The 23,928-nt window shown below is 36.9% G+C and overlaps 1 protein-coding gene across 1 annotated transcript in view; it reads left to right on the top strand.

Moving 5' to 3' along the window:
- Positions 1-5,704: 5,704 nt before the first annotated feature.
- Positions 5,705-23,928, top strand: part of LOC111152319 (collagen type XIX alpha 1 chain) — a 306,943-nt gene continuing 288,719 nt past the window's right edge. The window contains exons 1-3 of the mRNA XM_022510811.1: positions 5,705-5,810; positions 19,293-19,367; positions 20,210-20,309. Of these exons, the coding sequence (XP_022366519.1) occupies positions 5,720-5,810; positions 19,293-19,367; positions 20,210-20,309 (266 nt within the window). The 5' untranslated portion in view covers positions 5,705-5,719. The remainder of the gene's footprint in view (positions 5,811-19,292; positions 19,368-20,209; positions 20,310-23,928) is intronic.

Raw genomic sequence — 23,928 nt, 5'->3', positions numbered from 1 at the left:
GATCAGAGGGGACAAAATAGAAAATTGACAAGTTTTGATGATGAAGGAGGTTGTAGACAAAGTCCAGAATTGAGGATTCCTGGAGGGCATTGGAGGTGGGTCTAGAGCAGCAAGCAGCAGCCTGAAAACAGTGGGTTCTAAGGATAGTGAGAAGGATCTGGAGGAGAGATCCAGAAAGACCCCAACAGAAGTTTTTCCCAGCCCTGCAACTTCTTGAAGCAGGGGTTAAATATCTGGAAAAGGTATTAAAACAAAACAAAACAAAACAAACAAACAAACCAAAAACATGTACAAGGATTTATTTTAAAACCTTTACCAAGTTTACCTGTCCCTTTGCCAAACCTTTACCAGATGTTCATAGTGGGAAAAAAATGTTCAGAGTGGAGTACATCTGTACTTAATCAGGATCAAAACAACAGAAACCTCAACTAGTAAACACCTGAGGTAATAGCGTGCACAAAAGCCCTGAGTTTGGAAAGAGCATGGGAATTTGAGGAATAGGTAATCAGTAAAGAGAACAGTAAAATGGGGCTGGAGACAGGGTAGGGGCTAGTTTAGTCAGGGCCTCTAGGTCATAGAAAGGCTTTTGGATTACATCTGAATTACAATGGGAAACTATTAAAGAGCAGGGGAGGGCCTTGATTCAACTTTTATTTTAGAAAAGCTCTCTAGGGCACCTGGGTGGGTCAGTCGGTTAAGCATCTGCTTTCTGCTCAGGTCATGATCCCAGGATCCTGGGATGGAGCCTCACATTGAGCTCCTTGCTCAATGGGGAGTCTGCTTTACCCTCTGCCCCTCCACCACCACTCGTGCACTTGCATGCACGTGCTTTCTCTCTCTCAAAAATAAATAAATAAAACTTTTTTGGTTTTGTTTTGTTTTGGTAAAGAAAAAAAAAAAAGAAAAAGAGAAAAGCTCTCTAGTGTGATGTAGTGAGTGAATTTGGTCAGGAACCCAGGAGCCCAGTCAGGAAGCTGTTGAGGAGTCTAGACCAGGGTAACCTGAACTAGGATTATAGGATTACAGCAGAGCAATGGAGGGCGGTGGATGGATTTGAGATGGGTTTGGGGTAACACTGGTATGATTTGCTGACTGGATGTGGGAGATGGTGAAGAGGAAGACAGAAACATCAATGTGATGCTTGAGTTCCTGGTTTGAGCATTTTCATGGGTGCTAATTGAGACTGGGAAGAGCATGACAGGAGTTAGTTGTGGTTGGGAATCAGGCATTTAATTTGGACATAATAAGTTACAGGTGTCTGTGCAACATCTAAGAGGGACTTTGGAATAGGCAGCTGGCTACACAGTTTAATATTCAGAGAAGATTGGACTGGGCATACAAATTTCAGGATTATCCGACATACCATTTAAAGCAAAGAGAATGGTGAGATCACCTAAGGAGCCGTTCATTGTAAAGAGTTGGGCAAGGAGGCAAGGAACGCTCACAGATCCCAGGATTAAGAAATCAGGTAGAAGCAAGATTTGAGAAGGGATTTAGAAGGAAATCCCAGGGACCCCTGGGTGGCTCAGTGGGTTAAAGCCTCCGCCTTCGACTCAGGTCATGATCCCAGGGTCCTGGGATCAAGCCCTGCATTGGGCTCTCTGCTCATCCGGGAGCCTGCTTCCGTTCCTCTCTCACTGTCTGCCTCTCTGCCTACTTGTGATCTCTGTCTGTCAATTAAATGAATGAATAAATGAATGAATGAATGAATGAAAATCCCAGAGAGTGTGAGCACAGGAAGTCCAGTGAGAGTCAGGATTTCAAGAAGTAGGGAGTGGTCAGCTATTGGAAATACCACCAAAAGTTGAATTAGATGGGAAGAGAAAAGGTTTCCTCTTTCAAGTTCTTGCCGAACTTGGTGAGATTCTTTTCAATGGAGGGTAGAATAACTAGGACGTTTAGTCAACTCTCCATAACATCTTCTTCAAACATTTTGCATAAATGAGATTGAAGCTAAGTGCTATCAATCTCTAAGTAGCTCAAGGTACCAGTTGGGAGACCTCAAGATTGAGTTGATATGCTTATGGTTGTATAGCTCTCTGGTGCTTTGTTGTTTGTTATAACAGGGACCAAAGCTTCAATGAACATAAAGTTCTAGGATGCTTTGGCACTTCTTCATTGTCCAAATATCAGTGTCAACCTCAGGCTGAGGAGATGACTATAACTAAATTTTTACGTATTATTATTTGTGAATACGGAGAGCAGACAATTATAATAGGTAATTTTTATGAATACTTAATATGTTCAAGGACATTTACTATACTTTTCCCAGGTGTTAAATAATTTTTGCTAGTGTTATTATCAGTTTTCAGGTAAATAAATGAAGGCTTAGTGAAATTACATAACTCGTTCCTAAGTGACAAAGTCCAGACATGAAACTGTGATTTCAACCACTATACTACGCTGCTAACTCATCAATTCTTAATAAGAGTTGCTTCAGAGAAATGTCTCTTCAGGTCCTCTGACCATTTTTTAACTCCATTTTTTGTTTTCTTGGTGTTGAGCTGTTTGTGTTCTTTATATATTTTGGATATTAACTCCTTATCAGATATATCATTTCAAATTTTCTCCCATTCTGTAGGTTGCCTTTTTGTTTTGTTGACGGTTTCCTCTACTGTGTGAAAATTTTGTTGACAGTTTTCATCTGTGTTCAAGAGAGCCTTGCCTGTAAATTTCCTTCTCTATAATATCATTGTCAAAAAAATACCATTGTCGAGTATAGTATAGTAATTTTGCTGACTTAATTATTTACCCTCTTTGCCAATTCTCTGAAATGTTTTTGAAAGTTCAGTGATAATTACTGCTTAAATATCTAGTAAAATTTTCTGATTTAATCCATTTGTACCTTAAGATTATTTGTATGGTAATTTTTTATTGAATATTTAATGATTATAGTAGTGTAAAACTTTTTTTTTCTTGTCTAGGTTTTAGTAATTGAAATCCTGTTAAGTAACAAAAATTTCTAGAAGATAAAAAATTCCTACATAAAACTATGAACAAAGTATCTCTTCAATAATTAGATTAATATCTGTGAGTTCATTTATTTGAAATAAAATTAATTACCTTAATAGTTACTAACTGTGGAAATAATAGGATAAGTTTACAAGTCATATGAGGATTAGGACTATATCTAGATGAAAGAGTTCAAAAGAAATAAAACATAAAACCAGATGTTTGATATTTAGAACCACACATACGATTTTAGTATTGCAGTTGCTACTTCCAGCTATTCATCCAGAAATATCTAAAATCTTAAATTAATTTTAAAATGCTGATCTTAGAGTATTTGGCACATGCAGAATACCAAAGATGATGGCTTTAGTTTTTTTTCTAGAGTGTGTACTGACAACATTTAGACATTGGTGTGATGGATTCTTTTATATTTGACTCTTGAGTAAACTTTGAATGATGGCAAATAAAGGATTTCATATTATTTGCATATTTAGAAGTCTTAGAATAGCTATTCTAATAATACTGCAATTGTTAAATACACTGTAGGAGCCATTATATTTTTACTTGCAATTTATTTCCATGTTAGTTATTTCACTATAAAAATTAATTTAAATAATATTTAAGTTTTCCATTATAGGGATTCCATTTACTAAATCTTTTATTGTAATACCTATAAAGTAGTAGTCTATATTTAGAAAGGCAAATGATTATGGAGGGTAACACATTTATGTTAAATATGATGCCAGTGGTGGGCTCCGTTGAGATAGGCATGGCATTTTATCCATTTTCTCTTTGAACAGAAGGAAGGATTGCTTTTCACGTATCTATTAATCCCTCTAGTAGCAGTGATTATTCAACCCAGTAACAACATAGTTAAGTTTATAGAAAATGTAGTATCAGTTAAGACAAAATATGCAACACTAATATTCAGAAGAGAAAATAGAATTGTGAGTAATAAGATTATATTTTAAAAATGTAAATCATTGCATATGACACCAAAAGAACAGGTGAGAAGATAAATAGGTAAACTGGATGACATAAAAATTTTAAAAACTGCTTTGCAGCAAAGGTCACAATCAAGAGAGTGAAGAGGTAACCTGCAACATGGAAGAAAATATTGGCAAATCATGTCTGAAAAGGGGCAAATGTCCAGAATATGTAAAGAACTCCTACAGTTCAACAGAAATCCAGATTTTAAAAAAGGGGAAAGGATTCAAATAGATATTTCTCCCAATAAGATATGCAAATGGTGGGGCACCTGGGTGGCTCAGTCGTTAGGCCTCCCCACTCGGTGGGGAGCCTGCTTCTCCCTCTCCCACTCCCTCTGCTTGTATTCCCTCTCTCGCTGTGTCTCTCTCTGTCAAATAAATAAAATCTTTTTTTAAAAAAAGATATGCAAATGGTAATAAACATAAATATGAAAAGATGTTCCACTTCACTAATCCTTAGGGAAATAAAAATCAAAAACACAATGAGATACCATCTTACACCCACTAGGATGGTTGTTATTAAAAATACTACTACTAGTAGTAATAATGTTGATAATAATGTTGATGAGGATGTGGAGAATTTGGAACTGTCGAGCATTGTTGGGAATATAAAATGGTGCAGCTGCTATGGCAAACAGTATGTTGGTTCCTCAAAAAATTCAAAATAGAATTTTCATTTGATCCAGCAATTCCATTTTTGTGTATGTACCCAAAAGAATTAAAGACACGGACTTGTTTATTCATGTTTATAGCAGCATTATTCACAATAATGTCAAAAATGTCGAAAGCAACCCGAGTGTCCATCAACATGGACAAAACATAGTATATACATACACTGCAATATTATTCAGCTTTAAAAAGGAAGGAAATTCTGACACATGCTACCACATGGATGAACCTTAGGAACAGTATGCTCAGTGAAAGAAAGTAACAAAAGGATAAAAATGGTATGATTCCACTCATATGAGGTACCTAGAGTAACCAAATTTGTAGAGACAGGAAGTAAAGTGGTGGTTGCCAGGGGCCGGAGGAAGGAGAAATGGGAAATTAGTGCTTCATAGTTATAGAGTCTCAGTTTTGCAAGATGAAAAGTTATGGATGGTGGTGGTGATCACACAATAATATGAAGGAACTTAATGCCACTTAAGAAGATCATAGATTTTATATTAGGTATGTTTTACCAGGATTTAGAAATATATATATACACACTCAAGCCATTTTAAGTGGTATAGCTTAAAAAAAAACACACTTAAAGAATAGAGAAGAGAAAATTTAAGGTAGAAGAGGCTTTGTGGACATTGATAATTAGGACCTAATCAAAAAATATTTTTTGGGGGCGCCTGGGTGGCTCAGTGGGTTAAAGCCGCTGCCTTCGGCTCAGGTCATGATCCCAGGATCCTGGGATCGAGCCCCGCGTCGGGCTCTCTGCTCAGCAGGGAGCCTGCTTCCCTTCCTCTCTCTCTCTGCCCGCCTCTCTGCCTACTTGTGATCTCTGTCTGTCAAATAAATAAATAAAAAAAATCTAAAAAAAAAAAAAAATATTTTTTGGAGCTTTTTCATACATATTAAGGCCTATATTGTGTTATTATGTATCATCACATCTATAACCATATATCTAATTATATAATTATATATATTGCAAAAATCTATTGTGTGCTTTTTGGTGATGAGGGTTTTCTAGAGATCATGATGAGAGGAGCTATATACAAGAAGCTCAGTTCCAATATTTTGTTTTGTTGCAGATCTGTGGCCACTGGTTCACATGGTTTCGAGGCACAATGAAGCATGCTGGCTCTTGGAAAATTTGGCTCTGGGTGGTAATGCTTCTGCTTCCTGCTTCCATTTCCGTGACGGTCAGGGACAAGTCAGGTATCCAGGTCACCTCTTTTGTCCAGTCACCAAATGTTATTTATAGCCTGTCGTTATTTTTAAAATCATTAAAATACATTGTTGGGGGTGAGGAGGCCATAGATGAAATCTACTAGTACAAAATAAAGAATTCATTATTTTTCCCCATTGACCTTTTATGTTGCACATTGAGAATCTCTAAAACTACCTCATTTTCCCATATGCATATTAGGCTAAATAGACTTTCTTTTCTCTCATTGATGTTTACAAATATAAATGTATGTGCATGCTTCTTTGTATGTATTTTTCTCCTTTTACCCTTTGTTATAAGTTATTCAAATTAGAAATACATAAGTCTATCACTAATTAGGTTTAACCAGGAACATGCCTAATCTTAATTAGGGAAAAGGGAAAAACAGAATAGGGGATATAAAAAGAAACGTAGTTTAATTTTATGTAAGTTTCATAGTATCTCAGATGAAATGAACAAAAGATTAACAGTTGTTAGAGCACTTCTTGAACTAAATAGATATTTAATTGCAGTTGTTAAATTATGAACTTCACAAATGTTTCTAAGTGGCTTGAAGGCAGTTTAAAACATTTACTCTCACCTCTGATTTTTAAAAATGATTATGTGGCTAATTTGGAAAACCCTTCTGCAACTCTGAGTTGTAAATTACTGATCTAGATGTACTTGTAAGTTGAACTAGACGCATTGGAGAAGCCATTTGCTAAGCAAAGAGAGACTTCAGCTCTCCTATGCAAAGGATCACATAAGATGAATTCTGACGATGGTCACATATGATGATGTATTCTGAAACTGAGTCTTACTGTGTTTACTCTTTTGAATATACCTTTGATACATTTTGCTAAACATGTGTAAACACAGCCTGGTAGAGACTTTTGAGTTTGAAGCACATATAGAATCAGAACAGTCTCTTATATAACAAGTCTTAGTCTCTCCGCGTTATGTAAGTCTTTTATATTAGTTTGTTATAATATATAACAAGTCTTAGTCTCTCCACGTTATGTAAGACTTTTATATTAGTTTGGCAGGAGGTGCACTTCCTAATAATCTGCATGAAAGTTTGAATATTCTACCACTGTATCAATGATATCCTGAGGCTGTCATATTTTTTTGGGGGGGAAACACTTTCCTTCTTCAGTGAGAAATAAATCAGAAGTGATTCAGACAAAAGGAAGTCCATAGGACAAGGAGGGTTCGTTCTGATAATGTTGCTACTTTTAATTTCTTTATGTCTCTTCCTTTTAAGAACACTAGTAGGTAATGCGATTTGCAACTGAAACGGAGGGGATAGGACTTCTTTGGTTAGAAAGGAAAATGAGTCTCTGGTTAAGCAGGACATAGTTTTTAGGGACATACTAGTGCATAATAAATGTTCTTCCTAATGATTTGAAGGATCTACAATAAATGTATTTATAATTTTAGTTTGAGCAAAAATCATCTGGGGTATTGATTTCTAAATCCCACTCTGAGGCTGCCATTATGCAGGACTGGCTGGGGTGGGATTCAGCAATTTACATTTTTAACAAGCTCCCCAGGTGAATCTAATGCAATGTGTCTGACTTGGAATATTAATTGACATTTTTTTCTTCTTTTTTTCCTTTTCTTTGTCTTGCATCTTATGCTACCATATTCCCTTTATTTCATTTTCTTTTCTTTTCTTTTTTGTTATTTTTGGATCTAGTATCTCTTTCTTAAAAAGTTGTGGTAGGAACACTTAACACTTAAGAAATATCTAAGTGTGTAACTCAATATTGTTGACTATAGGCGCAATGTTGCACAGCAGATATCCAGAACTTAATTATCTTGTGTGACTGAAACTTCCCCATTTGGGGATTCCCCAGAATGTTCTGCTTTTTCAGCTTTGGTATCTCAACTCTTTAATCAGGTTATACTGTATGTATTATGTATTATGACTCCTGAAATACATATATTCTGGTCCAATTAACTATACCAAATTGATCTTTCTGAAAGATTTTCCTAAGAAGTATGAATTCAGAGTTAATCTGAACTCTAACAAGATTCACATAACATGAAGCACTGAGGGAAATTAATACAGACAAAAATGAAGCATTGATTTTTTATCAGGCTGTTTGAGAGAATGTGTTCCTGAAGCAACACATCCTGAACATGCCATGGAAATTGCTTAACTTCAGGTATCATTTGCATTAATTGAAAATGTCAGCACAGCACTGTCACGGGGATTATTGAAGAATATGACATGCTGGGCATGGCCTGACAGGGGGCTCTCATTGTGTCTTGTGTCTCTGATTCACAAGTGCAAAGTTCCCTTTTTAGTTTCCTCATGTGCAGACCTGCGCGTGTGGTCACTAACCATTTACCGGAGGGAAGTGATTACATCTAAAAATAAGATATAACAAATCTGAGGGAGAGGCTAGGGTTTCAACTCTGGAGTCTGTGAAGTTGTCAGCAGTCTACTGTTAAACCTAAATATACGAAGGATAAATTGAGCCTTTTAATTGCTTTATTTTAGCTCTATGGAATGCTTAATTATACTTGGGATATTGTTTCAGTTGGGGCAGAATTTAAGAGTAATATGGAAAGATTCAATATGCCTTGAATTTTAAAATCTTGAAGCTATTAAGAATTCAGTTATTTCTTAATCTTATCAGTTTTACTATTGAGATTTGAGTTAAGGCATATTTATACATTTTCATATTGTAGGTAAACAATTTGAATGTGGCAGTTTCAGCTCAGTTATCAAAAGAGGGTGGGGAAGAGAATTAAAAATATACATTATGTAGATCTTAAAACTTGTTTTATTCAGTTTCTTAAAACTTTCCGCTATGATAGAAGTTTATATATAGAAAAATTAAAGGTTCTTTTTGTTCTACTTTCCTAAATCTGGTCTATGGCCAAAGTACTGAGTTACCATCAAAAGTAATAAAAACAGAAAACCAGGGTAAGGAAAGGCAGCAAATCCGTCTCCCAATCCAGGGGCTCCTGGGTGGCTGAGTAGGTTAAACTCTGTGACTCTTTGATTTTGCTCAGGTCACAATCTTAGGGTTGTGAGATGGAGTCCCTCCTCGGGCTCTGTGCTGGGTGTGGAGCTTGCTTGAAGATCTCTCCCCCTCCCCCATCTAAAAAACAGAAAACAAAAACCCGAACCAAAACAAAAAGCCAGACTTGGTAAAAGAATAGATGATAGAATGCCATTTCTTTTTCTTATGGTAAAACATCAGGTTAGAAAACATCTTTTTCTTATGGTAAAACATCTAGATGGAATTAATTATAAACTTAGGCCCTAGACCATGAGCATATACATTGTAAAATTAGTTTTTTGTAAGTTACAAGGAAAAACTGTTATTCTGAAATTTGGCTTTAATTAATTGACACACACTGCACTCTTAAACTCAGCGTAGAAAGTATGCTATTATATAGAACTTTTATTTTGTGTTTTTAAGAATTCCTCATGTTCAATATGGTACCATGTAACTGGCAAATACACTTTGTTACTCCTAAATTTTTAAAGTGGAGGAAAGTTTCCCAATTATTAAAAAAAAAATTATAGCTCCTAACAGGTATTCTTTGGAGGAACAGCTTTGTATTAAAACAATAACAACAACAACAAAAACAACAACAAACTCACGAGAAGCTGTGAAGATTTTGTGACCTTTTGTGACTTTTTTGTAAAATAGCTGTGTTCTCACTTCTTTTTTACCTTGTTTGGTCACTTTTCCATATTATTTTTGTTATATTTTGGTCTGATGATCTTTACCTATATTTTTTAACCAGTGTTTTTCTCCTCACCCAGGATACTCTATAATCTTTTATCAGAGGTGTTATCCAAGTATGAAATATATGGGAGGTCTTTGGGCAACCAGTAACAATAAAATAAAAAGGCCTGCTTCCTCCTCAGCCTAACAGAGTCTGTTTTAGCTTTTTAAAAAAAAAAATGTGAAACACCTAAAGCTTCTTCTTTGCTCTGTTAGTGAAAAGAAAACAAACAAGTTCTGCATGTGTGGTAAATTACTACTCTTCACCTTCCCAACTCTAATCATGAAGCAAAGGTTATGTTATCGGTTTTGTCACTACAATAAGGAAAACAATTTTCCTCAATGCCTGTTAGAAAAGAAGAGTGATGGGGGTACCTAGGTGGCTCATTAAGTTAAGCATCCGACTCTTGGTCTCATCTCAGGTCTTGATCTCACAGTCATGGGTTCGAGTCATGGTGCTGTCAGTTTTTTGTTTTAGTCATTTAGCAGTATCTCATTGTGGCTCAGAATTTGCATTTTCCTGATTATTAATGATGTTGAGCACCTTTTCATGTGCAGGTCGCCAATTTGGATCTTGACTTTTGTGAAGTGCTTAAATTTTTGTGCATTTTCAAAATAGAATTTTCAAGATTTTTCTTAGTGATTTGTGAGAGTTCTTTGTATATTCTGGATATGATACGTGATCAGATATATGAATTACAATAGTCTGTATTGTATGATACAATCTATGTCTCTATGGTTCTATAGGATCTAGGGCTCCTTTTCACTCTTTTAATGTTGTCCTTTGATTTATAAGTATTTTAATTTTAATGAAGTCCAGTTTATCAGTCTTTTGTAATCTGTGCTTTCTGTATCCCTTTAAGAAACCTTTGCTTCCTCAGGTTCATGAACATCTTCTGTTTTTCTGTAGTCCTTTATTGTTTTACCTTTCTTAGTTAGGTCTGATATCATCACTAATGTCTTTCTCCGCATGGTGTGAGCTAAGAGTCAAAGTTCAGTGTTTTCCTATGTGGAGATGCAGTTCACCCAGAAACATTTACTAGAAAGACCATCCTTTTCCCACTGAATTACAATGGTTCCTTTTTGGCAAAGAAGAGAAGCAACATGTACACAGGTCTGTTTTTGGACTCTTTACGCTGTTCCACTGACCTCTTTAGATGTGCACCAATCCCACGTTATAAACATTTCTGGTATCTGATAGTTTAAGTTCTCCAGCTTGTTCTTCATTTTTGCCTCAACTCTTCTAGTTTTCTTGGAGTTCCATATAAATTTGAAAATCAGCTTGTCAGTTTCTCTCTCTCACACATAGACACACACCATATGCCCTCCTGTTGGGATTTTTAATTGGGATCGTACTGAATCTAGAGATAAAAGTGAGAACTGACATCTTAAGTCAGTTGAGTTTTCCAGTGTAAATATTTGGTTTATCCCTTCACTTATTTTTTTTTTCTTTTTTTTTCGTTTATTTTTTATAAACATATATTTTTATCCCCAGGGCTACAGGTCTGTGAATCGCCAGGTTTACACACTTCACAGCACTCACCATAGCACATACACTCCCCAACGTCCATAACCCCACCCCCCCAACCCCCCTACCCCCATCAACCCTGTTTGTTTTGTGAGATTAAGAGTCATTTATGGTTTGTCTCTCTCCCAATCCCATCTTGTTTCATTTACTCTTCTCCTACCCCCTTAACCCCCCATGTTGCATCTCCTCTCCCTCATATCAGGGAGATCATATGATAGTTGTCTTTCTCCGATTGACTTATTTCGCTAAGCATGATACCCTCTAGTTCCATCCACGTCGTCGCAAATGGAAAGATTTCATTTCTTTTGATGGCTGCATAGTATTCCATTGTGTATGTATACCACATCTTCTTTATCCATTCGTCTGTTGATGGACATCTAGGTTCTTTCCATAGTTTGGCTATTGTACACATTGCTGCTATAAACATTCGGGTGCAGGTGCCCCTTCGGATCATTATGTTTGTATCTTTAGGGTAAATACCCAGCAGTGCAATTGCTGGGTAATAGGGTAGTTCTATTTTCAACATTTTGAGGAACCTCCATGCTGTTTTCCAGAGTGGTTGCACCAGCTTGCATTCCCACCAACAGTGTAGGAGGGTTCCCCTTTCTCCGCATCCTCGCCAGCATCTGTCATTTCCTGACTTGTTAATTTTAGCCATTCTGACTGGTGTGAGGTGATATCTCATTGTGGTTTTGATTTGTATTTCCCTGATGCCGAGTGATATGGAGCACTTTTTCATGTGTCTGTTGGCCATCTGGATGTCTTCTTTGCAGAAATGTCTGTTCATGTCTTCTGCCCATTTCTTGATTGGATTATTTGTTCTTTGGGTGTTGAGTTTGCTAAGTTCTTTATAGATTTTGGACACTAGCCCTTTATCTGATGTGTCATTTGCAAATATCTTCTCCCATTCTGTCAGTTGTCTTTTGGTTTTGTTAACTGTTTCCTTTGCTGTGCAAAAGCTTTTGATCTTGATAAAATCCCAATAGTTCATTTTTGCCCTTGCTTCCCTTGCCTTTGGCGATGTTCCTAGGAAGATGTTGCTGTGGCTGAGGTGGAAGAGGTTGCTGCCTGTGTTCTCCTCAAGGATTTTGATGGATTCCTTTCTCACATTGAGGTCCTTGATCCATTTTGAGTCTATTTTCGTGTGTGGTGTAAGGAAATGATCCAATTTCATTTTTCTGCATGTGGCTGTCCAATTTTCCCAACACCATTTATTGAAGAGGCTGTCTTTTTTCCATTGGACATTCTTTCCTGCTTTGTCGAAGATGAGTTGACCATAGAGTTGAGGGTCTACTTCTGGGCTCTCTATTCTGTTCCATTGATCTATGTGTCTGTTTTTGTGCCAGTACCATGCTGTCTTGATGATGACAGCTTTGTAATAGAGCTTGAAGTCCGGAATTGTGATGCCACCAACTTTGGCTTTCTTTTTCAATATTCCTTTGGCTATTCAAGGTCTTTTCTGGTTCCATATAAATTTTAGGATTATTTGTTCCATTTCTTTGAAAAAAATGGAGGGTACTTTGATAGGAATTGCATTAAATGTGTAGATTGCTTTAGGTAGCATAGACATTTTCACAATATTTATTCTTCCAATCCAGGAGCATGGAACATTTTTCCATTTCTTTGTGTCTTCCTCAATTTCTTTCATGAGTACTTTATAGTTTTCTGTGTATAGATTCTTAGTCTCTTTGGTTAGATTTATTCCTAGGTATCTTATAGTTTTGGGTGCAATTGTAAATGGGATGGACTCCTTAATTTCTCTTTCTTCTGTCTTGTTGTTGGTGTAGAGAAATGCAACTGATTTCTGTGCATTGATTTTATATCCTGACACTTTACTGAATTCCTGTACAAGTTCTAGCAGTTTTGGAGTGGAGTCTTTTGGGTTTTCCACATATAGTATCATATCATCTGCGAAGAGTGATAGTTTGACTTCTTCTTTGCCGATTTGGATGCCTTTAATTTCCTTTTGTTGTCTGATTGCTGAGGCTAGGACTTCTAGTACTATGTTGAATAGCAGTGGTGATAACGGACATCCCTGCCGTGTTCCCGACCTTAGCGGAAAAGCTTTCAGTTTTTCTCCATTGAGAATGATATTTGCGGTGGGTTTTTCATAGATGGCTTTGATAATACTGAGGTATGTGCCCTCTATCCCTACACTTTGAAGAGTTTTGATCAGGAAGGGTTGCTGTACTTTGTCAAATGCTTTTTCAGCATCTATGGAGAGTATCATATGGTTCTTGTTCTTTCTTTTATTAATGTGTTGTATCACATTGATTGATTTGCGGATGTTGAACCAACCTTGCAGCCCTGGAATAAATCCCACTTGGTCGTGCTGATAATCCTTTTAATGTACTGTTGAATCCTATTGGCTAGTATTTTGGTGAGAATTTTTGCATCTGTGTTCATCAAGGATATTGGTCTGTAGTTCTCTTTTTTGATGGGATCCTTGTCTGGTTTTGGGATCAAGGTGATGCTGGCCTCATAAAATGAGTTTGGAAGTTTTCCTTCTATTTCTATTTTTTGGAACAGTTTCAGGAGAATAGGAATTAGTTCTTTAAATGTTTGGTAGAATTCCCCCGGGAAGCTGTCTGGCCCTGGGCTTTTGTTTGTTTGGAGATTTTTGATGACTGTTTCAATCTCCTTACTGGTTATGGGTCTGTTCAGGCTTTCTAGTTCTTCCTGGTTCAGTTGTGGTAGTTTATATGTCTCTAGGAATGCATCCATTTCTTCCAGATTGTCAAATTTGTTGGCGTAGAGTTGCTCATAGTATGTTCTTATAATTGTCTGTATTTCTTTGGTGTTCGTTGTGATCTCTCCTCTTTCATTCATCATTTTATTGATTTGGGTCCTTTCTCTTTTCTTTTTGATAAGTCTGGCCAGGGGTTTATCGATCTTATTAATTCTTTCAAAGAACCAGCTCCTAGTTTCGTTGATTTGTTCTATTGTTTTTTTTGGTTTCTATTTCATTGATTTCTGCTCTGATCTTTATGATTTCTCTTCTCCTGCTGGGTTTAGGGTTTCTTTCTTGTTCTTTCTCCAGCTCCTTTAGGTGTAGGGTTAGGTTGTGTACCTGAGACCTTTCTTGTTTCTTGAGAAAGGCTTGTACCTCTCTATATTTTCCTCTCAGGACTGCCTTTGTTGTGTCCCACAGATTCTGAACCATTGTGTTTTCATTATCATTTGTTTCCATGAATTTTTTCAATTCTTCTTTAATTTCCTGGTTGACCCATTCATTCTTTAGAAGGATGCTGTTTAGTCTCCATGTATTTGGGTTCTTTCCAAATTTCCTCTTGTGATTGAGTTCTAGCTTCAGAGCATTGTGGTCTGAAAATATGCAGGGAATGATTCCAATCTTTTGATACCGGTTGAGACCTGATTTAGGACCCAGGATGTGATCTATTCTGGAGAATGTTCCATGTGCACTAGAGGAGAATGTGTATTCTGTTGCTTTGGGATGAAATGTTCTGAATATATCTGTGATGTCCATCTGGTCCAGTGTGTCATTTAAGGCCTTGATTTCCTTGTTGATCTTTTGCTTGGATGATCTGTCCATTTCAGTGAGGGGAGTGTTAAAGCCCCCTACTATTATTGTATTATTGTTGATGTGTTTCTTTGAGTTTGTTATTAATTGGTTTATATAGTTGGCTGCTCCCACGTTAGGGGCATAGATATTTAAAATTGTTAGATCTTCTTGTTGGACAGTTCCTTTGAGTATGATATAGTGTCCTTCCTCATCTCTTACTATAGTCTTTGGCTTAAAATCTAATTGATCTGAAATAAGGATTGCCACTCCTGCTTTCTTCTGATGTCCATTAGCATGGTAAATTCTTTTCCACCCCCTCACTTTAAATCTGGAGGTGTCTTTGGGTTTAAAATGAGTTTCTTGTAGGCAACATATAGATGGATTTTGTTTTTTTATCCATTCTGATACCCTGTGTCTTTGATTGGGACATTTAGCCCATTAACATTCAGGGTAAGTATTGAGAGATATGAATTTATGCCATTGTATTGCCTGTAAGGTGACTGTTATTGTATATTGTCTCTGTTTCTTTCTGATCTACTACTTTTAGGGTCTCTCTTTGCTTAGAGGACCCCTTTCAATATTTCCTGTAGAGCTGGTTTGGTGTTTGCAAATTCTTTCGGTTTTTGTTTGTCCTGGAAGCTTTTAATCTCTCCTTCTATTTTCAATGATAGCCTAGCTGGATATAGTATTCTTGGCTGCATGTTTTTCTCGTTTAGTACTCTGAATATATCATGCCAGCTCTTTCTGGCCTGCCAGGTCTCTGTGGATAAGTCTGCTGCCAATCTAATATTTTTACCATTGTATGTTACAGACTTCTTTTCCCGGGCTGCTTTCAGGATCTTCTCTTTGTCACTAAGACTGGTAAATTTTACTATTAGGTGACGGGGTGTGGACCTATTCTTATTGATTTTGAGGGGGGTTCTCTGAACCTCCTGGATTTTGATGCTTGTTCCCTTTGCCATATTGGGGAAATTCTCTCCAATAATTCTCTCCAATATACCTTCTGCTCCCCTCTCTCTTTCTTCTTCTTCTGGAATCCCAATTATTCTAATGTTTTTTCGTCTTATGGTGTCACTTATCTCTCGAATTCTCCCCTCATGGTCCAGTAGCTGTTTGTCCCTCTTTTGCTCAGCTTCTTTATTCTCTGTCATTCGGTCTTCTATATCGCTAATTCTTTCTTCTGCCTCATTTATCCTAGCAGTGAGAGCCTCCATTTTTGATTGCACCTCATTAATAGCTTTTTTGATTTCAACTTGGTTAGATTTTAGTTCTTTTATTTCTCCAGAAAGGGCTTTTATATCTCCAGAGAGGGTTTCTCTAATATCTTCCATGCCTTTTTCGAGCCCGGCTAGAACCTTGAGAATCGTCATTCTGAACTCTAGATCCGACATATTACCTATGTCTGTATTGATTAGGTCCCTAGCCTTTGGTACTGCCTCTTGTTCTTTTTTTTGTGGTGAATTTTTCCGCCTTGTCATTTTGTCCAGATAAGAGTAGATGAAGGAGCAAGTAAAGCACTAAAAGGGTGGCAACAACCCCAGGAAAATATGCTTTAGCCAAATCAGAAGAGATCCCAAATCGTGAGGGTGGAGAAAGGGGATAAAAGGGTTCAGAAAGAAAAAAAAAAAAAAAGAAACAATTTAAAAAAGAAAACCAATAAAGAAAAAATATAAAAAGGAAAAAAATATATATATATATATTAGATAAACTAGTTAAAAAACGTTAAAAAAGAAAAGGGTAAAAGTTAAAAAAATTTAGCAGAAGAAGAGAAAAAAAATTGAAAAGAAAAAAAATTAAATTAACTGCAAGGCTAAAGAATCATGGGGAGAAAGCCGTGCTTTGCTTTCTCCTCCTCTGGAATTCCGCTGCTCTCCTTGGTATTGAAACTGCAGTCCTTGGTAGGTGAACTTGGTCCTGGCTGGGTTTCTTGTTGATCTTCTGGGGGAGGGGCCTGTTGTAGTGATTCTCAAGTGTCTTTGCCCCAGGTGGAGTTGCACCGCCCTTACCAGGGGCCTGGCTGAGTAATCCGCTCGGGTTTGCTTTCGGGAGCTTTTGTTCCCTGAGCGCTTTCCATAGAGTTCTGGAGGAGGGGAATGAAGATGGCGGCCTCCCGGTCTCCGGCCCGGAGGATCCGAGAGCCCGGGGCTCCACTCCTCAGTGCGCCCTCAGAGAACAGCGCCCAATTACTCCCGTCACCCTGGCCTCTGGCCGCGCTCCGAGCTGACCGAGCCTGCGACCGGTTCAAGGTAACCCCGAGCTTAGAGCTCACTCCTCGGCTCTGTCTCTGTAGCCAGCTTCCCCGTTCTAATACCTGTAAGCTCTGCGACACTCAGACACCCCCGATCCTTCTGTGACCCTGCGGGACCTGAGGCCACGCTGACCCTGCGTGGGCTTCACCCCGGTTAAGCCTCTGGAGCGATGTCCCTCAGCGGAACAGACTTTTTTTTTTTTTTTAAAGATTTTATTTATTTATTTGAGAGAGAGACAGCGAGAGAGAGCATGAGCAAGGAGAAGGTCAGAGGGAGAAGCAGACTCCCCATGGAGCTGGGAGCCCGATGCGGGACTCGATCCCAGAACTCCGGGATCATGACCTGAGCCAAAGGCAGTCGTCCAACCAACTGAGCCACCCAGGCGTCCCGGAACAGACTTTTAAAAGTCCTGATTTTGTGCTCCGTTGCTCCACCGCTTGCCGGGAGCCGGCCCCTTCCCCCATGGTCTATCTTCCCGTTGCTTTGGATTCACTTCTCTGCCAGTCCTACCTTTCAGAAAGTGGTTGATTTTCTGTTTCTAGAATTGCTGTTCTTCTTCTCTTCGATCTCCCGTTGTATTTGTAGGTGTTTGCAATCTTTAGATAAGCTATCTAGCTGATCTCCTGCTACCTGAAGTAGTCTCAGCCTGCTACTTCTCCGCCATCTTGACTCCTCCCTCCTATCCCTTCACTTATTTAGGACTTAATCTCCCTTGACAAAGTTCTTTAATTTTCAGTTCTTCAAGTTTTCAATTTTCTTGATGAGACGCTTGGTTTTTAGAAAAATGACTATGCTTTTGGATTAAAAAGAAATTGGTAATGTTTAAAGAATATCTAACTTTACTATCATTTTGGACCCACATTCCCCTTAAGACCTCTGAGATAGGAGTTTCCAAAGTAGCTAAGTAACAACAATTATTCAGTACTACAATTTCACATACATGTATTGCAACTTTTAAATCTGATTAAATGACAGTGCTATTTAGAATCTGATTTATTTTTGTAGTTAAATATATTTAGATGATACCCTGTCACCACCCCTGAAGTTCATGATACATTTGTTAAATGAAGGGCTGATGAGCTGAGCCGTTGAACTTGGGATTCAGTACCTGCCACTTTTCATAGAGCAAGAGATCCATTTAGTTTTAAGCAGTTTGTCTCCCCTCTGTATTGAAAACTTTTAGATCATTAAACACAAATGAATTTTAGACCTGGAGAGTTAAGGTTGTGGTTGTGTGATGCCAAAATAGTTAATTAACTAGTAGTTGATAGTTACTTTTAAGAATATCTGTCCAGTTATACAGTTACCTTGGCAAAGTCTAAAAATTGGCCACATTTTTGTCTGAATTAACTATTACCTTCTTAGAATCTACCCTGAATTAGATTTAAACAAACCTCAAATAACCAAAACTTAATGCATGCATGTTCATTACTCTTTAAGATGTTGTGGTAGTGTTGAGTATGTACACTCACTATGAGTGGAAACTAAGTTTATCTTTTTTTTTTTTTAATTATTATTGGGTGCCCTAGCACATAATTAACACTTTCTCAATGCTTTTACCCAATTTTTACAATTATATGCCACTTTTGTATGGCAGATGTCTTTGCTTTTTAGTTTTATTGTGATAACTTCCATGTATATTGCTGCTTTAGTCAGTTCAGGCTGTTCTAATACCATAGGTTGCATAGCTTAAAGAACAAACATTTATTTCATGCAGATCTGGAGGCTGGGAAGCTTGAGATCAGGGTTCCAGCATAGCCAGCCTCTGGTGAGGGCTCTCCTCCCAGTTTCCTTATATGGTAGGGAGTGGAGGAGTTCCTGTTTCTCCATCCCCTTATAAGGACACCAATCCTATCAGGAAGGCTCCACTTTTATCTCCTCATACAAACCTAATTACTTCCCAAAGGCCCCACCTCTAAATACCACCATATTGGGGATCAAAACTTCAACGTTTGAATTTTAAAGGGACACATTCAGTCCATAGCAGTCCCCTTCCGATCTAACGTTCAGTATCACCTGGGAAGGAAACCTGAATCAAATCTGTGTTCAAATATAATATTGGTTCATTTGTTTTAATATTAGAGTATGTTTTGAATATAAAAATTTAATGATGTTGAAGCTAGATAATTTCCTAATGTCAAAAATGTATAGCAACAATTAGAAAGTTAGATCAATAGTAGCTTTAATAGTAATAATAATAATAATAATAGTAATAACAGCTAACACAAGTGTTGACTCTATACCAGCCATATGTAATCCTCACAAACGTACTCTGAGGTGGGTAATATTCTTTCCTCAATCTATAGAACTTTAGTAAAATGGTTTATTATTTTCATTTTATCTTAAGTTTCTAATTGTATTGTCTAATTCAAACTTATTTGAAAAGAAAAACAAATAAAAATGAAGTGTACATCTTCAATTTTCAATTTTTTTTTAAATAGAAAAACAGTGTCCTTTACTGAGAACAGAAGGACATCAGTTTACCCAGAACAACAAGGATAAACTTGAAGTTTCAGGTAAGCATTATAATTATAATTCTTGGCAAAGAAGTATTTTGTGTGAAATTCTCACCATATGTGTTTTAAATCACAAGTGACTCTTTGACATTGTAATTTAGGATGATAACATCAATATGAGTGATTAAAAATAAAGAAGATAAATGAGTAGAAAAAAGTGTTAAGAGCAGAGTACTATATTAACTAAGAACAACTCAGCCTCTTAGAGGAAAAAAAAAGTTATTTAAAATTATAGAAGTTGTATCCATTGTAGAAATTTTGAAAAAAGAAAAAGAAATTTATGAGAAAGATCTTACTACCCAAAGATAGCCATGATTCCCATTTTGGTGTACCATTCCTCTTTCTTCCTCTGTCTTCTTTCCCCTCCCTCCCTCTCTCACACACACATATATAATCATTAATATGTATAATGAAGTTGAAATCAAAGCATTTCCCCACATCAATATATATTCTTCTAAGGCATGATTTTTTTAAAAACAAGACTGCTTACCTTTCAGTTGAATTGTTGTGGTATTTTTTACTTAACTAATTTCTGTCTTTAGACATTAGAGATGTTACAATGAGCTGCTCTGATTATTTTCTTAGGATAATTGCTAGGTCAAAGAAAATTAATATTTGAGTCTTTTGAAACATATTTCATCCTCTTGTATACATACTAAAAGGAGAAAAATGAAATCAAGTAATTTTGGTGATCCCAAACAACAGGATTTTATTTGAAATAAATCATTCTATAGATAAGGACAACAACAATAACAAAAAGTCCTATTTACAGATATCAGTATCTCTGTGGTTTCCTAAATTTAACAAGATTACTGGATTAAATCATTTGTCACATTTTATAGGTTTTGACCTAGGAGAGCGCTTTTCTCTGAGACGTGCATTTTGTGAAGGTGATAAAACCTGTTTCAAATTGGGAAGTGCATTTCTTATTAGAGATACCATGTAAGTAAAATAATAACTTTTCTTTACATTTTAATAATACTATGTAAACTATTTTCTAAGGAAATTCCAACTAATTTGTTTAAAAATAAAAATTTTCTCAGTGGTATCATCCTTACTTGAATGCTGTGGTAAGTGGGCTATTTTTATATTTGTTGTTTTTAATAATCCCTGCAATCTAATCTTATTCTATGGTATAAATGCCATTCACTGATACAGATATGGGTGTAATCTTTGCAGAATAGAAATTAAGTTCATTTTGAAGAAGTATTATTTATGTTTAAAATAGATACAACCAAAGCAAGATTTTCAAATGTGAACTTTAAAACATAAGATGCAATGTAGAGGGGCGCCTGGGTGGCTCAGTGGATTAAGCCTCTGCCTTCGGCTCAGGTCATGATCCCAGGGTGCTGGGATGGAGCCCCGCATCGGGCTCTCTGCTCAGCAGGGAGCCTGCTTCCTCCTCTCTCTCTGCCTGCCTCTCTGCCTACTTGTGATCTCTCTCTCTGTCCAATAAATAAATAAAATCTTAAAAAAAAAAAAGATGCAATGTAGAGTTAGAGACAAAAGTCTGGTATTTATTGTAATCGTTTCTACGTTTAGTATGCTTCATGATAAATTAAAACAAAAGAACATAGCCCTTAGGTATTCCTCTTCTATATTATGTGGAATACATAGTAATATAAGATGATAACGTGACTATAAAATGGTCGTGATACACACTGTATTTCAAAATTGAATTACCAAAGTTTCCCTTTGTTATCTTTACTGTTTCCCACTGATAATTCTGAGATTAAAAGAAAAAAAGTATCATGTGCCATTAAATACTGACAATTGGTCAGGAACTATACAGAGCAATAATACTTCCCCCATGGTCCATATGTGATTGGAGGATGGATACACAGTAATTCAGAAAGCTTGAGTCATCCTGAAGGTAGATAGAGCATATATGGTTATGATATTTAGTCTTTGAGTCTAAAAGGAACATTCCAATTTATGAATACACTGCAGTGAAAAAGCATTAATCCCCAACACAGATGTTTTTGTGTGAAAACATATATGGATGTTTCCTCTTCTTGATGAGTAGCCTAATATTTATGTTACCAGACAGGGTTGCTGAAAATCTTCACATTTGAATTCTCAAAGGGAAACAGCATTAATCATCTTGTTGCCTATTCTCCGATGCTCTGTGTAAACTAACTCCCTCGCTCACCTTTTTTTTGAGAAAACTTTCTTTTAAACCTTCTATTTTGTGATACTTTAGATGCATTTAGTTTAATGATGTACTTCCTTAAACGTAAACTGCACATTAATTGGTAAGAAATAAGAATGTTAAGGGAGAGAGTCATCTGCTGTTGGGGGATAGAATGGGTGATCGTCAGGTGGGGCATTTCAGCAGATAGGACTGTACAGGGCTGTGCTGCTGTGGGCAGTTTCTAGGCGGCTTCATAGGCAGGCATTAAACCCTCAGGGTATATAGCAGGTCTGTGTTTGGGAATTCATATCCAGTAAAGGAAGGTCAATACGTATCTCATATGTATCATACAGAGAGAGATTTAGATTTTTTTAAACTAGTAGTAGATAATTTTAATTGAAGAATTTAAGAAAGGCAATAAATTCTGTTCAAAAATTAAGGCGCATTTTATCTCCTGCCTTCTTTCTGACAATTTAAACTCCTGTAGTTCTGTCCAGGTGGCTAAAGGATTGGAGGGAAAACTTTAAAATTTACTGGAACTGAATATAAGAAGATTTAGCTAATTTTAGGTAGTTACACTGGAAATCTTGCTGCAGCATTTAGGCAATGCTGTTCCTCTTTGACTATGCATCATAATAGATATCAGCCAGTCTGACACTTAGTTTCCGACGTTTAGCTCTAAATCATTGAGTGATCCCTGGGCTATCAATGGAAATAAATTCCCTGGCTCTGCAGAGCAGAACCCTGGTACCTCTACTACAGGAAACTGGAGGGTATCTGGTTAAGCTGACTAGCCAGTGTCAAGTAGCTTGGCTCATCCCCATTTACATTTCACTCACTGAGCCAAGTATGCTAGGAGGCTTCTCTTGCATGATGCCATTTTGATTTTTCAATGAGAGTGGAGTAAAGTTGCAGCTATTTATGTGTTTGTAAATAAGCTGCCTTGCAGAATCAATATGGGAAAGGCAGATGCTATTTTATATGGAAAATGAGGATTCTTTCTGTGCCTGAGATGATTTTTATGGTTCTGTCATCTTCCAGCTGAGATTCATGAGGGGAGAGATTTAATGAGCATGTTGGTCAGATCCTTTTCGGCACCCTCAGTACCTTGAGCCTGGCTTAATAGGGGAATCCCAAGGGCAACTCTTGCAGGGACCCTACAGATACACATTACTATACATTTAAAGGTGACACGGGCTCAAGGAACATCTGAGGGGCTTTGTATGTTTGGTTTTGTTTTAAATTTGTATCCATTTCTTCGGTAGCCCTTGGGATAGCAAACGAAAGTATTGGTTAAGAGATTCAGGGTGGCATGCTACCTAGTTTTTTGGAATTGTCTTTTAGAGGAGATTTCCTTGTCTTCTTGTATCTCCAAGTATTCCTGGTTGTGCAAAAGAAATAATTCATTATTTACATATATGTTGAGAGCTGTATCCCAGATGATTATACTCTGATTATCTTTAAATTGTGTTTTGGCAATTACCCAGGCAAAGTGGTGAAATTTTGAGAGAAAATGTACACAAAACGTGCACATACTATGGAGCACCTTATTTTCTTGGTGTAGTGTAGTTTTTACCTTTTTTTAGTTGTTTCTATAGAAACATGTTTTAAATAAAAATGTGTCAACGAAATACAAATGTCTTAGAAGTTGAATATTTTATGAGCCAATAAATATTGAATTCCCACATATTGTTGATTCTAAAGGGGCAAAACTCTGTTTTTTGACTGGCCAATGGGGAAATTATTTGATTTCAAATGTAGCAGGGAAGCAAAATTTCCTTATTTATTATTGAATTCAAGGATAGTAAAGAGCCTTATTCCTTAGGTTCTATAACTGAGGGCTAGTGGCTCTCCAAAATACTGTGTTGAGGATTTTGAGGCCATATTAAGTTTAGCAGATTAGAATGTTGTGACCCGTTAGCCAAAAGAGGGGAGATGGGAGAGCTTATACATGTTTCTAGTCTGTAGTCTCTCTGATTAAGGATGATTTCCTGTGGGCTGGTGTCTTTTGCAACTGAAACAGTTCCTAAGAATGAAGGGGAAATTACACTATGTGTGAAAAGATAATCAACACCAATTAACTTTAATAAGATTTTATGAGCTTGGTTAGCATAGCTAGACACAGTGATGTAATGGACAGATATGGTCCCCTTAGCTTTGTTGGCAAATAAATGAATCTCCAGTGAAGAGGAATCTTCTCTCTCTGTCCCTCTCTTTCATGAAATTGGTGGTTGCTTTCTGGAAGCAGGGGCTATTTAGTTTTACAGCTTTACACAGGAAAAAAAGAGCTATTAGAAGCTATTTTCATTTGCATTTTATTTTTTTTTTAAATATAATAACCCTCCACAAGTAGGAAATGCCAAATTATATATTTGTAAGATGGGTAGTGTTTCTGAGGAGTTGTTGAAGTTCTCTGAACCTTAACAG

The sequence above is a fragment of the Enhydra lutris genome, unplaced genomic scaffold (assembly GCF_002288905.1).
Source record: "Enhydra lutris kenyoni isolate GAN:26980312 unplaced genomic scaffold, ASM228890v2 scaffoldscaffold28, whole genome shotgun sequence".
NCBI lineage: Eukaryota > Metazoa > Chordata > Mammalia > Carnivora > Mustelidae > Enhydra > Enhydra lutris.
Note: the sequence above shows the minus strand (reverse complement) of the source record. Positions and strands in the feature narration are given on the sequence as shown.